The 15495-nt window shown below is 44.6% G+C and overlaps 1 protein-coding gene across 9 annotated transcripts in view; it reads right to left on the reverse strand.

Moving 5' to 3' along the window:
* Window positions 1-15495, reverse strand: part of PTPRT (protein tyrosine phosphatase receptor type T) — a 450791-nt gene that overhangs the window by 43833 nt on the left and 391463 nt on the right. For 6 of the 9 annotated variants that reach the window (XM_033075163.2, XM_033075164.2, XM_033075162.2 and 3 more), the window contains 3 exons: window positions 11265-11342; window positions 11036-11071; window positions 225-412 (listed from right to left, as the gene is read on the reverse strand). In XM_033075163.2, coding sequence (XP_032931054.1) covers window positions 225-412; window positions 11036-11071; window positions 11265-11342 — 302 coding nt within the window. The remainder of the gene's footprint in view (window positions 1-224; window positions 413-11035; window positions 11072-11264; window positions 11343-15495) is intronic. The other 3 variants (XM_033075167.2, XM_033075168.2, XM_033075165.2) reach the window with 2 other exon arrangements.

Genomic DNA, 15495 nt, shown 5'->3' on the forward strand with positions numbered 1-15495 from the left:
ACCCACTTACTGCTGCAGGAAACACGTTCCCTTTGTAACAGAGGGTCTCCAAAGACTGACAGTGCTGCAGAATCCTGCCCTCAAAACCAAAATCAGAAAGAAAAGAATGAAGAGGGTGAATAAGGAACAGAAGCTCTGAAAACCAGCAACTCTCCTCTCCCAAGCTTCTACCCCTCGTGAGTGCAACCTCCCTACTCAGCCACGTGAAGAAAGGCTCCTCTCACCTCATACTCCTCCTTGAAGCCGTAGCCCTGTCCCCTTTTCATCTGGGTGATGTGCTGCAGCAGGTCAGCCACTCGGATGGCGGGCTGGAACTGTCCCCGGGGGTAGGACATCTCCACGGGCTCGCAGCCGCGGTACGGGTGCGTCTGGATGGTCAGCGTGGGCTGCGCCAGCTCCCCGTGGCTGCTGTCTGTGGGGGACACAGGAGGCAACACAAGCTTTCAGCTACCTGCTATTTCCAGTTTCATCCTCTCTCTGTTTGTTTAACACCACCCAGCAGGTGGGTGCAGGCAAAAGGAAGTAAAGGAATGAATAGAAAACACACGGTGCTCTAAAATGCCTAGAAAGACTCAATCACGCTTGAATATTTTTTTTATGTCAAGCAGAGAAACCCAAAAAGACAGGAAAAGAGGGAACAGCCAGCCAGGCTAACAAGGATATGGCACATCAAGGGTGCTCCAACAGAGCTATGTAGCTGCTGTCTTCCCAAACCACAGAACAGAGCTCAGAGATACATAGAGATGAGCAAGAGATGGAGGCAGGATTTGGGGTGTACAGCATGAGATAGCTGAGAGGGACCCGAGCAAACAGCAAGCAAGAGATTAGCATTTCAAATAAGTCAGGATGCTGAGGCAAATTCAACTGCTCTGCTAGTTCAGGCCTAAAACTTTATATGTCAATGACAAAGATGTAATATCAACAGGAAAAAAATAAACCAGCATAAAAATATAGCTATCTTGTGTGCAGAAATTTAAATTTCAGAAACATAAACTTAATAGGAAAGGGTTTTTTTTCTGTAAGAAGTGAATTTAAAGAAATGTGTCACTATGCAGATGGAATTGCAACCTCATATCCCCAGCAAAACTGTATGCACAACAAAATATTACCAGTGACCTAACAGAAAAGAACTTAAATAATAACTTCAATAACCAAACAACCAACTGTAACAATCTTTAACAACAGGAATTCAGACTAAATGAAAATTGACTGTACCAATCTTTAGCAACAGGAATTCAGACTAAATGAAAAATTCAATGACTTATCTAGCAGAGCTGTCCAAATTTAAGTAGCTGGCCAAATACAGCACTGTTTTTGTTCCTGTGATTGCATGGATCTGAGATGCTCAGCTCCTTTCACACACAACCTGCATCAATTCCTTCTGGCCTTACCCAAACCAGCAAACAGAAAATGCACTCCTCAGATTGTTCACAAAACCCCCTCGAGCTTGCACACACAGGGTTTGTTTCTTATAGCAAGCTCACTGACAAAGAGCTGCAACACCACCCCTTGAGAGCAACACCATGGCCGTGTTTGTAAAGGGATAAAGAATAAATAAATCCAATTGCAATTTCAGGGTGATTTCTGTGAGGCAGAAATAGTCTTGGAATGCTCTTGTAAACATTGGTCTGCTGCAGAAAGCACTGTGGTGTTTGGGCAGGGGCTGCAAAGGTGGGCAGGAGCCGAGAGCTGAGCGCACCCCACTGCATCCTCAGCAGCTGGCAGAGCACAGATATGACAAACAGCACCTCAGCTGGTTTATTATTAGCTAGGGGAAGATGTGAAAGCAGGGATGTGCTCTGTTTGGTAGCTGCAGGACTGTGAGGAGACAGGAATGCCAGCAGTGGACATTGCTGCAGGGCAAGCTCATCACCAGGGGGATATGGACACGGCTGGGGGGGAATGGTCAGAGATGCTGAACACAGCCGGCTCCTCTGAAATAAATTAGCACAGTGATCATCTGCCTTGAAGATTAGACTCCTGAATTTCAGGATTTCTGAGTCCCAAGTTCTCATAAACACAGTCACATTCCCAGGACTCTCAGAGATTTACAGAACTATGGCTCAAGCAAAGCAACCCTCACACAAAATGTGAATAAATTTGGGATTTAAGGAACAGTAACATCCAAAGCATTTGTATAATCATCCCTAATGCTCTGACTAATGACAGTGTGAGAACTCTGAACAGAGGGAATTTCAAGGCTTATTAATTCCCCTAGTTGGATTCGCTTTCCCAGTGCATCTTTGCTCCCTATTCCCTATTAACCTCCTGTAATGAAAAGGAGAAGATTTTTATCGCGGACCATTTCCGACAGACGCACTATGCTTAATTTTCCATCATTAGGTTTAATACAAACCCAATTTCACAACTGGCTTCTCTGAGGAACCTGCAAGTAATGCCACATTTTTATCAGCCCCAATTAAAAAACATTACGAGATCCCAATTCGAGAGGGAGTCTTAAAACTAATGTGTGGTTCTGGTGCTAATTCGGGCAGGGCACATGCAGAGCACAGGCCTTGTAAAATGGAGCTCAGATCAGCCAGCTCCTTTGCAGGCAATTACTAATTTCTCTCTTCATCAGTTCTTTTAATTCTGGTGTGCTTGGCTCTCTTCTCAGAGAGATGTGTCACAGGGAGAGGTGAGAGCAGGGAAGGTGTTGGCCCCTTCTTTCCAGAATAACTTCCCTTAAGATAGGCATTGGTTTGGAGCTGGGACTAGAAAAAGGGGCTCAGTAGCAAAGAGGGGTCTGTCTCTGGCCTTTGAGTCCATAGGGACAACTGGTTGCATAGTAACTCTTTGAGATAAAAACTGGGGTAAATGTAGGAACAGCTCTTGTGGCACAGAAACACAGAATGGTTTGGGCTTGGAAGGGACCATCTCATTTCAGTATCCCAGGGTGCTCCAAGCCCCATCCAGCCTGGCCTTGGGCATTTCCAGGGATCCAGGGGCAGCCACAGCTGGTCTGAGCACCCTGTGCCAGGGCCACCCCCACAGGGAGGAATGCAAAGTTCATCTGTGGCAGCACTGTTTGTGTGCCCCACCCAGTCAGGTGTTTCTGCGTAAAGAAAAGCATCACACAATGTGGGTCACCCTCCTCTCCACCCCGGGACACACAGCTGAAACTGGGCCATCACCTCCTCCAGTCCTCTGTGACAAACACTTCATGCATGGCAACTCTGCTACCTGCAAAAATACCTGCAAAAAATCCTGACCCCAACAACAGCAGCAGCTCTGGACTCTCAGCTGCTCCCACCAGCATTTCATCTGGGCCAAGGAAAATGTAGAGGGGCTTTTCTGGACACAAATTGCTGTGTGTGAGCTGAGCTTAACACTTCCATGTTCTGCTAATAAAGCCTGATGCAAGCAACACATTGTTCCTCCTCCATCTAATCACCCCACGAGTGTGGAGCTAAGCACAGGTAATGAGGAGCTCAGCAGGGCCAGGCACCTCTCAGGATGTGTTTGCAGCAATTTTGTGAGCAATTCAAAATGCATCTGGGAAGGGAGATGGCAGCAAACTGATCTCTCACTAGAACAGTCAACCAGAAGAGCCTTTGGAGGGCTGGCAAACAGGCTTTGCTTTTCCTTCTGTTTGCAGCTATAATGCACATCTCACTCCTTCTGGCACCATTATTACTGGGAAAGACAACAAAGATTCCAGCAAAGTCAGGCTGCTGCTTTAATTGCTGCACTAAAGGCAAGTTAAAGGAATTTTTCACAGTCCCTTTTCTCTGTCTGCTTCTCACAAACATGTCCCCAGTCCCCAGCAAATGAGGGTGACTTTGCAGGACGAACTGGCCAAGACTTTTCACTAAATTTTTGGCAGTGCCTATAAACCATATGTGCCTTGGGTGAGTTTTCAGTGAGAAAAGCAAAACAGGAGAACACAGTTTTTTAAATTGAAAAGTTACAGGAAATAATTCATTCTAATACTCAGAAATCACTAAATGTACAAGATTATGAAGGTTTGGGTTTTTTTGAAATTATATTTCATATGCCCATTCATCCTAGTCATATGTCCTGGTGCTTTTGATAGGAACACACCACCACCATATTTCACTGCATTCCAAAGATGGAATACTATTCTAAGAAATAATTCAAATTAAAACATTTCAAGAGCTGGTAATTCCATTCTGACCCCCAAAATTGTGGCAATGGTTAATTACCCTTTCTGTCTAAACATTTCTTAATTGCAATTTGATTTTGCTTAGCTTCGATTGCAGGCACTGAATCTTATTATACCTTCTGTTAGATTAAAGAGCCCTCTGAGCATTTGAAATCCTGACCCATGCAGGCAGTGATCAAATCACGTCTCCAGTTTCTCTTTGATAAAGTAAATCAATTGAGAGCTTCTGAAGTCTCATTAGGGCAGGCAGCTCAGGGCTCCGGTTCCTTCCTAGAACAATTTCCAATTTTCCACAGTTCTATTTGTGCAGCTGCAAATAAGGCAGGTATTCTGCATGTGGCTGGGAACATGCTGTTTATGACAGGATTGTTTCTAATATCAGCAGCCTGTGACAGCAAAGTGTGTTGCCAGATTGTTTGTTAACCCTTTCCAGTGCCACTCTTACTCCCCATTTCAAGATGTCCTTTGCCAACTCAGATGTTTTGATTCTGGAAGGTGGCATTTTCCTGATCCCCCATCCCTGGAAGTGTTCAAGGCCAGGCTGGATGGAGCTTGGAGCAGCCTGGTCTAGTGGAAAGTGTCCCTGCCCATGGCAGGGGGTGGAAGGAGAGCAGCTTTAAAATTCCTTCCAACCCAAACCATTCTGTGATCAGCTTGATAGTTCACCTAACACCCTGAAATTTTGTAAAAGACAGCAAATTAGTGATTCCCTGTCTCTTACATAACCTGGCTGATTGGGAAACTCTTCAGGTATCTCAGTTCATGTGTTTAGTGTGCAACTGCAGATAAGCAAATGTAACAATGCTGACTTCACATATTCCAAATTCTCCCTGCCTGCTTTTTGTGAGTGTCTTTGCTGGGGAAATAATCATGAACTTGCTGAAATCAACTCTGAGGTCTTAATTGTGCCCAGAAGTGAGAAAGTCCAGCACACAGAGAGGAGCTGGAGCAGAGGTCACTTCAGTGGAATCCTCCCCCATTCCATGAGCAGCCCTGACAGTGAGTTATTATTGCTTGCCTGTTGCTGCACCACCTTGTGCTCTGTACTTCTGTGCTACTCAGACAAGTCAAATAAATATGTTTGTCTCCACAGAAAAAACTGATGAACTTCTCCATAAATGTCACAGACAAGACAAAGAGCAGCTGAGAAATTAGATTGCCAGTCTGGAAGTGGCTCTGCATGATCAGAGCCCTGTGCACCATCCCAGTAAGCTGCTGGGAAGGGTCCTGCTCATCCAGAGCACCTTCAGGGATTAAAGCTTTAGATGCTTTTATAGAGATCATCTGTTTTGTAAATGGATATCTGGGCACAGAGTGTGGTGCTGTCTCCTGACCAGAAAACTCACCCATGCCTCTCACAACTAAAAGCAAAGCTGCATTGATGTGTCATCATTTACATGTGGAGAAGCTTCTCTCAAAGCTTTTGCTTTAATGGCCACAAATTCCTCCTGTGGCTGAAATGACAGGGCTATCATATCTGCTTATATTTTTTATTCTCTTAGCCTTGGCAAGTGATAAGATGCGATGCGACACCCTTTGCACAAAATAAATTATGTTTTGAGCGGTGTTTGTGGTAGATTTAATTACACACAGACCAGTCTCTCCACACTAGAGCAAAGGCCATCAATTCTTTGACATCTTCTGGGGTGACTAGAGCATGGCTAACACCTCTTCCCTTACACCAGGGATACGGTGCAAGATGAAAAATAATTTGCTTTTTTGTGCATGTCAAGGCTTTATTACATGATAAATAACCAGCACTAATATTCTATCTACAATACCAACGGTGGTATGGCAAACCAAAGGCAAAACATCATTTATCTAATGATATCAACTGAGCTCTGAAAGGGCACATTCCTTAACAAAGCCTTCTGACAGCAGGCTTGACAGAGCACAGAGGGTGCACCTTTCATTTCAAAGGCATGAAGAAGCCATACATTCATTATTTTTTTTTTAAAGTAAGTAATTTTTTTCTAGATTCTAGAACTTTGTAAAAATTGCTTGGTTAGCACCAAACATAAGAGTATTCTAATCCTGTAAGAGTATTCTAATAAGAATGTTAGAGTATTCTAGTATTATAAGAGTATTCTTACATAAGACTATTCTGATCTTATAAAAACTATTACATACATTTTCTTCATCAGGCAGCATAGAAGAAAATCCTGTTAATGATGCAAAGAAGATGCTTTGGTGAGGTGAGCAATGATTTGGGATTATTTGGTACAAATGTAACTGTGAAGCTCTTGGGATGTTACATCTGGAAAACAACTGCAGACTTCAAAGCAGCACATGAAACTACAAGCCACTGAAGACTGGAAGAGAAGGTTTTCCAGTTCTGCAGGCAGGAAGAAATGCAAGAGAAATTCAGCTCAAGGCCCAGCCTACAAAGGTCTGAACCTTTGGAGCTCACTCTGCTCCTGGCCAGCCTCAGCACAGCCAAGTGCTGGGGAAAAACTCTCCCACAGCTCCTTATTAGAGGCTGACTTGGCCTGGGAGGCTTCTGATGCAACTGAGCAGGTCAAGCCATGGAATTTCTGAGCATCCCTTGCATAAAAGTACAGTAGTTTCACGAATACAAGCCGCACGGATTATAAGCCGCACCCCCGGTGCCTTGACAATGTTGCTGTCTTTGTCAATAGATAAGCCGCACCCCGAATATTAGCCGCACTTTCGTTCGTCGCGAGAATCCGTGCGCAGCTTTCACAAATTGGCCAATTAGTAACAGGATCGCGGCATAGCGGGCTTTACTGGCTCGGGGCGGGGCCAGGCAGGCTCGGCCCACTCATGGTTGCCGACGGGGCCGGGTGGCCCAGCTCAGCGCCACGGCTCGGCGGGGCTGGCCGGGTGGTGCTGCCGCCGCCGCCGGGCTCGCTGGCCCCCCTCTCCCGTCAGCACCGCCCCGCTGCCGCGTTCGCTCGCCCGGCCGGCGGGCTGCCGCCACCGGGCTCGCCGGCCGCCCCCTCCCGTCTGCACCGCCGCCGCGTTTCCTCGCCCTGGCTGGCACTGCAGGCCCCCGCACCGCCAGGCTCCCCCACGCTGCTGGCCCCGATTCTGCTGGGCTTCCCCCGCTGCCAGGCAGCCCCACCCACCGGCCTTCCTGCTTCTGCCATGCTCCCCTGCACTGCTAGCCCCAGTTCTCCCGGGCTCCCCCGCCATGCTGGCTCAGGCTCTGCCGCCCCCCTGCCCTGCCCTGCTGGCTCAGGCTCTGCCACCCGCCCCCACACTGCTGGCCCCGCCTCTGCCAGGCTTTCCCACCTCTGCCGGGGCCGGCCGGGCTCCAGCTTGGCTTGGGGCTGCCGCGGGCTCTCACTTCCGTGTTGGCAGCTTTTAGAATTTTGTTAATGTATTAGCCGCCCCGGAATATTGGCCGCACTTCCGGGTTTCCACCAAAATTTTGGTCAAATTGGTGCGGCTTGTATTCGTGAAATTACTGTAACTCATCCCACAATTTAAAAAGTGGTGGAGGCACCTGCTAAAACAGCAATAGTGGCTTCTTAACATCTTTGAGTTATTCAAACTAGCTTGGTACACACAGCAGACTGATTAAGGGTGGGCAAAAAAGCTACAGAAGTATAAAATCCATGGAAAATTTCTGTGTCTTTCTAAGCACAGCCAGTTTTTTGTCTGAGACTGTGTCAGAGAGCTCTCTCTGCTTGTTCTGCCCATCTGCAAGGCACTAAAATCCCTGTCCTCTCTGGAGGGTAGTGACTTGTCAGCATCCTCATGAGCAGCTGGAATAAGAACAAGGCTGAATGTCCTTTCCTGCTGCCAGGAGATGCCAAGGGATGCAAGGGAAGGACATGCTGAAGAGACTGCCCTGATTAGATCTCCTGAACATCTTCAAGAACTACTGGACATGAATCCTTTCCCCAAAAGTAATCCCTAAAGTTGTGCTGCCTCATCTTCAAGTGGAAATCTACCTCATTTATTTTTCAGTGTTAGATATTCCCTTCTCTAGTGAAGATGTTTGAGCAAAACATTTAAAATCCAGAGTTGTCCACAACTGGAAGAAAAGATGGCTTCACTGAAACATTCATTAATGAAAAAATGTTAATCAGGAATTGGGATGGAGGCAAATCCCAAATCTCCTGTATCTGACATGTCACAGCCAAGCCTAGGGAGCCATGCAATACTATAAATATAGAATATTTATTGCAGAAAGCATAGAGATGGGGACAAACAATACTGAACTGCAGGTACAGATATTGGTACTGGGTTGACTGATACCTTTTCAAGATATGTTTTTCTTCCCTGGGAATTAATATTAATAAATATCAAAAATTAAACTTACTTTGCTCATACAGCAACATCCAACATCTGATAGATTTGTCTGAGAACGCCAAGGCTTTCATTTTTCTGCAAGTCACAAGATAAAATTTCTCCAATGTCAGGGGCTGTTTCACAGGCTGTGAAATTCAGGTGGAACTGGGACAGTCTGTGTAATTCATCTCCTAAAAGTGCTCTATACTTAACTTCCCATGTATAAAACAGAGATATCAATCCTTACTCAGATGTAGTGCTTAGGAGAAATTTGAAATAGTCTCACTACATAAGCACAAGGCTGGTTAGATTTCTATTTCCTCTTTTTCATTTGTAATATTTAGGGATTTCAAAGTTTGGGGGGCATTTGCTTTACCAGGAGAAGCACAGTGGGAACCTGTTCATTGCTCCTGGAGCTTCAGAGTACCAAGAGTGCAGTTCACACCTTAATTCCATCAGGGCAGAAGAGGGAACACAGCTCCCCCAAAGAATGGCCAGGTTTCCCAGATGCCCAACACCAGACTGAGAGTTTGATATCTCCCATCAAACTGCAGGGCAGGGCCTTGTTTCTAAAGCACAGCCAAAAGAGAACCCTGCCTTTAGGCTTTTCTGTTGGTGACACTGAGTCTCTGGGAAATGAGAACAAACCTTCTGGGAAATGGACTCCTTCCCTTCCCCACCCCATGCAGAGCCTCATTCCTTGCCATCAGCACTTTGGCAGGCAGCAGGACTGGTGTGTGTGCTGTGGCAGCCCCTCCAAGCCTCTGTGCCAGGCTGTAAACCAAGAACAGCCACTGTTGTGATTTCTTCCTGGTCTAACTGTGGCCCTTCCACATGTTCTGAGTGATGTTTGAAGCTGTCACGGTACATTACTGTGTCTGCAGGGAACATTGATTGTAGATAATCCAAAATGATAAATCCTGGCTAGATTCTGATCAGCTACACATCATCCTTCTGCTCCATAGAGGGAGAATTGATAAATCAGAGAATCAGAGTAGTTTGGGTGAGAAGGGAACTCAAAGCTCATCCAGTGCCACCCCTGCCATGGCAGGGACACCTTCCCCTATCCCAGGCTGCTCCAAGCCCTGTCCAGCCTGGCCTTGGGCACTGCCAGGGATCCAGGGGCAGACACAGCTGCTCTGGGCACCCTGTGCCCACCCTCACAAGAAAGAATTTCTTCCTGATATCTTTTACAGCCACAGAACAGCCTCTGCCTCTCAGGACCTGCCTGTTATCCTCTCAAATCCATACATGAGTGCCTGAAAGATTTAGCATTTAACTCTCAGCACACACAGAATCACGTGGAGCCACCTCCCAAAACCCAGCCAGGAATTTCTCCAAACAACCTTTCTACATGCAACTTCACCCCAGACTGCAGCTCCCACCTGCTGCAGACATGCAAATCCTCACTTAAATTTCCAAACCCTGAGGCAGGTACAGCTGAGCCTCACACACAGCACAAGGGGTTGGTTTTAAATAAAAAAAGGGTCATTCAGAGTAGATACAAAGAAGAAACTTTATACTACAGGGAGGTGAGGCACTGGCACAGGTTGCCCAGAGGAGAGGAAGATGCTCCATGCCTGGAAACGTTCCAGGTCAGGTTGAAGGGCTCTGAGCAATCTGGTCTACAGGAAAGTGTCCCTGCCCAAGGCAGTGGATTGGCCTGGAGAGCCTTTAAAGATCCAACTCAAACTATTCTGTGGTTCTGTGTCAGGTGCACAAGCACAACCCTCTGCAGGACTCAGAACTAAGCTTAAGGCAAGGCAGCATGAGGCAATGTGGCCCAGAACCCCAAATCTCATTGATGAACAGAAACAACACATACTTGAAAAAATTACTAAACATTAATTTTTGAATTTTTCTTTCCTTTGAAAGCAATTAAGAGCAATAACAAAACATGAATGTGAAACACTAACCTTAATGAAACACTAATCTTAAAGAAATTAGGATTTTAGTTACAAGTTAGAAGAAACTGGGCTTGAGAGAGTTACCTGAAACTTCAATAATTGATTGCCTGACAATTTATGTTTGCTGAGCTGTGCTTGCAATGGGAAAGGATGAAACTGGTAGTTAGGTCCAAAGAACACAAACAATTGCAACCAGAAACTCATTCTTTGCAAAACTGGAGTTGCCCCCAAAAGCCATTTGTATTGTCATTGATAGAAAAGGTCAGGGTGAGGAAGACTCACCTTACTTCCTCCTTCTAAGACCCCTCCCCACAAAAACGACCCTAGACTCAATTCAAGAAGCCAACCACGCTGTAATAGCCATTCCAGCTAATTACCATGGGAAGCAGGGATGGGAGGGGCTGGTATTATGAATATGTATTTGTTTGAACCTTTTGTCAATAAATAGACTCTGTGCTCACCTGTAATTCTGCAGTGTGTATTAGGGGGTTACCTGACACTGCTGCCCAGCTCTGAATAAACATGCACTTTGTAACTTTAAATTGTTAGAGACTCTTTTGTCCGTCACAGTTGAGTATTGGTGTTAGACCAATACTCACATCTTGGAAAATCAAATTAAACAAAAGTTTTCTGATTAACACACGACCACATGATAAATTTTGGAAGGCAGACACCTCACAGTGTTGTATTTCTGACACAGAGAGTGTGTTTGCTCTCCAGCACACCATACCTGTCCTCTTACCTAACAGCGTGGTCGATGGGACGGTGTCTGAGGAAACTTTGGGATGCAATTCCGTTCACCCACACGACAGGAAATCAACAGGGGATCAACAGGAAAAGAAAAGTTACAGAGAATGAAAACAAGGTTAGCTGTGCCTCACACTCAGAACCTCGGTCTGTTATAGGTTATATTGGGTAATGTACAAAAGCAAAGCAAAGTTAGGAATGAAAGAAAAGTCTGGCACTAGTACCTGAGTAGTAGGAATTCAACATAGATTTGCTCTGAAGGGTTTTGCTTTGGACAGAAAATGAACAAGGAGAGGGTGATGCTAGGTAGGAAAGACATAAGGAAAAGACTTTAGACATATATTAAGAGAGAGAAAGAGAACAGGGAGAATGTTCCTCAAAGAACACAGTAATATGGGATATATAAGGCTTATCAAAATGAATTATATTTTTCATTTCAACATGCATATTACATTTATTACATTGTCATCATGATGGATTTTCTTTAATATAAGCACTCCAGACCCCAAATATAGGATTATAGTAACTGTAAATCAATGTGTTCCTAAACAGGATACACACAGAGCTACATTCATGGTTTATATTTTAAATGTTCTCTTTTTTTTTTAACCAAAGGAGCAAACTTAGGGTTTTTTCTCTAAGAGGAAATTCCTCAAAAACGACCCCCAAAATACAAACTACATAGAATCACTACTGACAGTAAAATAAACCTACTCAAACACAATGTACCATAAAAATACACAGGTGGGGTAGTATTTTTTTGTTAAAACATTACAAGATTTCAAGGGACTTGTTCTTCAACCCAGGACTGTTCATAGGAAATCCTATAATCCCTTCCCCTGTGAGCTGGGCTCTTTCAGTAGGACAAGAATCTTTCATCCTTGCCTTCTCCCATTACAGCATTATCTTTCTCTGGACAAGAATCCACAAATTTCCATATTAATCAAATCAAGTATTTCCATATTAATCAAATTGTTGTGGATTTTTTTTGAAAGGAGGAAGGGCTCAACATCTTCATGGCAGATTCTTGTCTTGATAGTAAATTTATGAGGCTGGTTTATACCTACAACAGCAAACACGCACATTCTTATGGTAATCCATCATTTTTGAAGGCATACTCTTTTGTTATCACTCTGCATTCACTCTCAGAGTTACAGGCATTTATTTATCTCCTCCTCAGAATGTTGGGAAACAAGCTAATACAAATCTCAGTACATCAGAAAGATGACAACAGATAACACAGGAAAAACTATTCCATAGCCCAACAGAAGTAGATAAAACTCAGTGTACATCAAAGTAATTTCAGAAGCAATTTTTTGTATCTATGGAGCAAACACTGCTTTAAAATTTCAAGTTATTCCGTGGGAAAACCCAAAGGAGTCACTGGTCTAGGAAGTTCCATAAAGTCAGAATTACCTCCTGAGCAGTTTATAATCATCTAGTTCATGAACTCACTCTCAGTCTGCATTCTCACACCATATTTTCAGACATACACGACTTGGAAACACATCAAAACAGTCAAATCCCTCATGGTTTGGTCCCTTAAGTCATAAAGTTCTCTGCTCTGGGGCCTCTTACACTTGTTTGTCAGCCCAAACCCGACCCTTCTCTCACCACATTAGCACATGGCCATGCTTCAGATAACATAAAATAAGATCTAAAGAGAGCAATTGGTGTGGCAATACTCAGGGCTTGGGGCAGGACTCAAGTTTTTCTGGAATCAGGGAGCACAAAAGAACTCATAGGGCCATGCTGCCTTTCCAGAGCTGCTGAGGATGAGTTACCAGACACCTCATGTCAGTCAGTTTGATTAAAGAAGTTACAGCTGAGGTTTATGACATGAGCTGTGCTTGTGACACAGGGATGTGACTTCTGGATTCAGATTAATAAGGAGGGAAAAAACCCAAATAAACGCAAACAAACACAACCAAAACTGAGAAAAAACCCAACCCAAAACCAAAACAAATTAAAAACCAGACCAAAAAAACAAATGAAAAGAAATCCCCCACAAAACCCACAAACACAAAAGAGAAGTTTCTTAAAACTTTGGAGAACTTATTCCCAAAATCAGTCAGGTTGTATAATGAGATGTATACACAGAGCTGCTTTCTAACTAACATTTCTTACTTGGGTCTGTAATCAAAGGAAACACGTCCAGGGAGGATTTCACATCAGGGTAGAGATTAAGACTTCATTAAGAATTCTCTTTGTGCTCCCTGGAGTGGCACGTGAGGCCACACAGATCCCTTCAGTCATGCAGAGTGGTGAAGGCTCCTTCCTATGCTGAAAATTATTCTTCAATTTTTATATTTCCTAAACTAGCAAACCTCACAAAATCCCATGGAAGCCAGTAAAAGGGAATTGAATATATTTTCCATTTATGCCTTTAATAAAATGTGCTTTTGTGTTTTATTTTAAAATTATTTTAAGAATTTTTTTACTTAAGGAAACACCTCATGTCTGTGACCCTCCAGGTCCTTAGACTGCATTTAGCAGGTCATCTAATTTTGAGTGAAAATGATCTATGGGGCAGGAGTAAGAACTACATCTTGCTGTGTTTGTCCTTTGTGAAGAGCTTTGCACCTCACTGATCACAAAACCATGGAGGACTGTGGAAAGGTGTGAATTTTGATGCTTCTTGGTACAAATGGATCCTTTAAACCCTGAGTGCCACTTCCTACACCTCCCTCTCAGCTTCTTGTTCTCACAAATGAAATCACACTGACTTGCTAACTTCTGGAAGTGGCTCCTACTGCAAAACTCGGTTCCCCCACTGCCAAAATGCTCTGCCTGAAGCATTAAACCACTCCTTTATCTGTGTTAGTGTCCATCCTGAAGGGTGTCTGGAGAGCTGTCAATCCCCAAACAGATGTTACATAGGTAAAGCACGCCTTAATAAATCAGTCTCCAGCAAAACTGGCTGCATTTTAATGGGTTAAACCCTCAGAATGGAACAGCTCCTGCCAGAACCCCTGCAAGGATGTCAGGAGGGCTCTGCTGAGGACAGGGAATTCTCCTGGACAAGGCTGGTCCATCACACCTGACACAAAGCCAGAAGAGCAGTTCCTTTGTGCAGAGCACTTCATCAGTACATCCCTGCTGAGCTGATCCACTGCTGCTCATCCCACCACTGCCAAACTGTCCATGACTTCTGTGAGGTGACACCCCCTGCACACCCTTCTGCTCAAGGCACACCCTGGGGGGCAAATTCAGGCCCACTTTGTTTCCCATTTCCCATCTTGTTTCATGAAATCCCTGCCCTGAGCCAATGTCCACACACGACTGTGCTGCTTCCCAACATCCCTGCACTCCAGGGAGCTGCTCAGCCACTGCCAGGGCCATCATCTGCCTTCAATGCAGTTAGGATATATTGTTATCATAAAAAACCCAAGATATGTGAGAAAATGAACAACTGTGATTGTTCATAATCCCCCAAGTAAGAGCAGACAAGCTGGAACAGCCTCAGAACAATCCATGTTTCAGCAAACACCTCTGATTCTGTGGAGTGCCAGAGGCAGAGGTAGAGTCCAAAAATTCTCTTTAATTTCAACACCTGTGTGTATCAGTGAGAATCCTGCCAGGATAACAACTAACACTGCAGAATGAAAAGAGGGATGAGGGGCTTTGCTTCAGGCCAGGAAAGATAAATGCCCAATTCTCTTCCTCTTTTCAGCAAGACCTGAGGTCTTGATGCCTCAAAAGAAAAACAAGGGGCTGAAAAGAAGGAGGGCAGCTGTTCATTTTTTATCTCTCTCACAGAACAAAGTATCAGGCAGCACCCTTGAAAGTGGGATTTTTAAATCTAACTGATTTTTAAAAATAATGCTGTGTGGTGGCAGGGCAGGGAGACAGGGTAAGCAACAGCAGGAGGATGGACAGGACTCACCCAGGAGCAAACCAGTGGAGAGATGCTGGAGACAGCATGGGAAAAGAAAAGCTTCTGTAGGCACTCACTGAATTTGTTCTGTCTCAAAAGTTATCCAAATTATTGTGACAGGAAGTGAAAACTGGAGGCAAGGACACAAGCCCTGCAAGGACATTGCATTCTGCAGGTAAAGCTGCCTGCAAGTCCTTCAGTAGCTGAGGGATCCTACTTAGCAAATTGTCCTGTTCTGTTTGATTGCTTTTGTGATCCTGGCACTGAAAACACCCTGCCTCCCTTGGTGGGCTCTTCTTCCAAAAGGAGAGGGGCATTTCCACACCCCTGCCACAGCCAGCTCAGGCTGCCACAGCTGAGGGCAGGATGGAGAGGGTGACTGCCATGTAAATGCTATTTACTGTTGGCAGGCAAAAAAACAATTCAAGAAGGAATCTGACTGCTGTTTAAGACATTTGATTCAACAGCTCTGGTGGATAAACCCTGCAAAACTCTATTAGTTAGCAGGCAGGTTAAGAAATAATCCTATTATGTTATTCCAAAGTAGGCCTGTATAGAACCCACAAGTATTAAACTCT

Source organism: Catharus ustulatus, chromosome 17 (assembly GCF_009819885.2).
Source record: "Catharus ustulatus isolate bCatUst1 chromosome 17, bCatUst1.pri.v2, whole genome shotgun sequence".
NCBI lineage: Eukaryota > Metazoa > Chordata > Aves > Passeriformes > Turdidae > Catharus > Catharus ustulatus.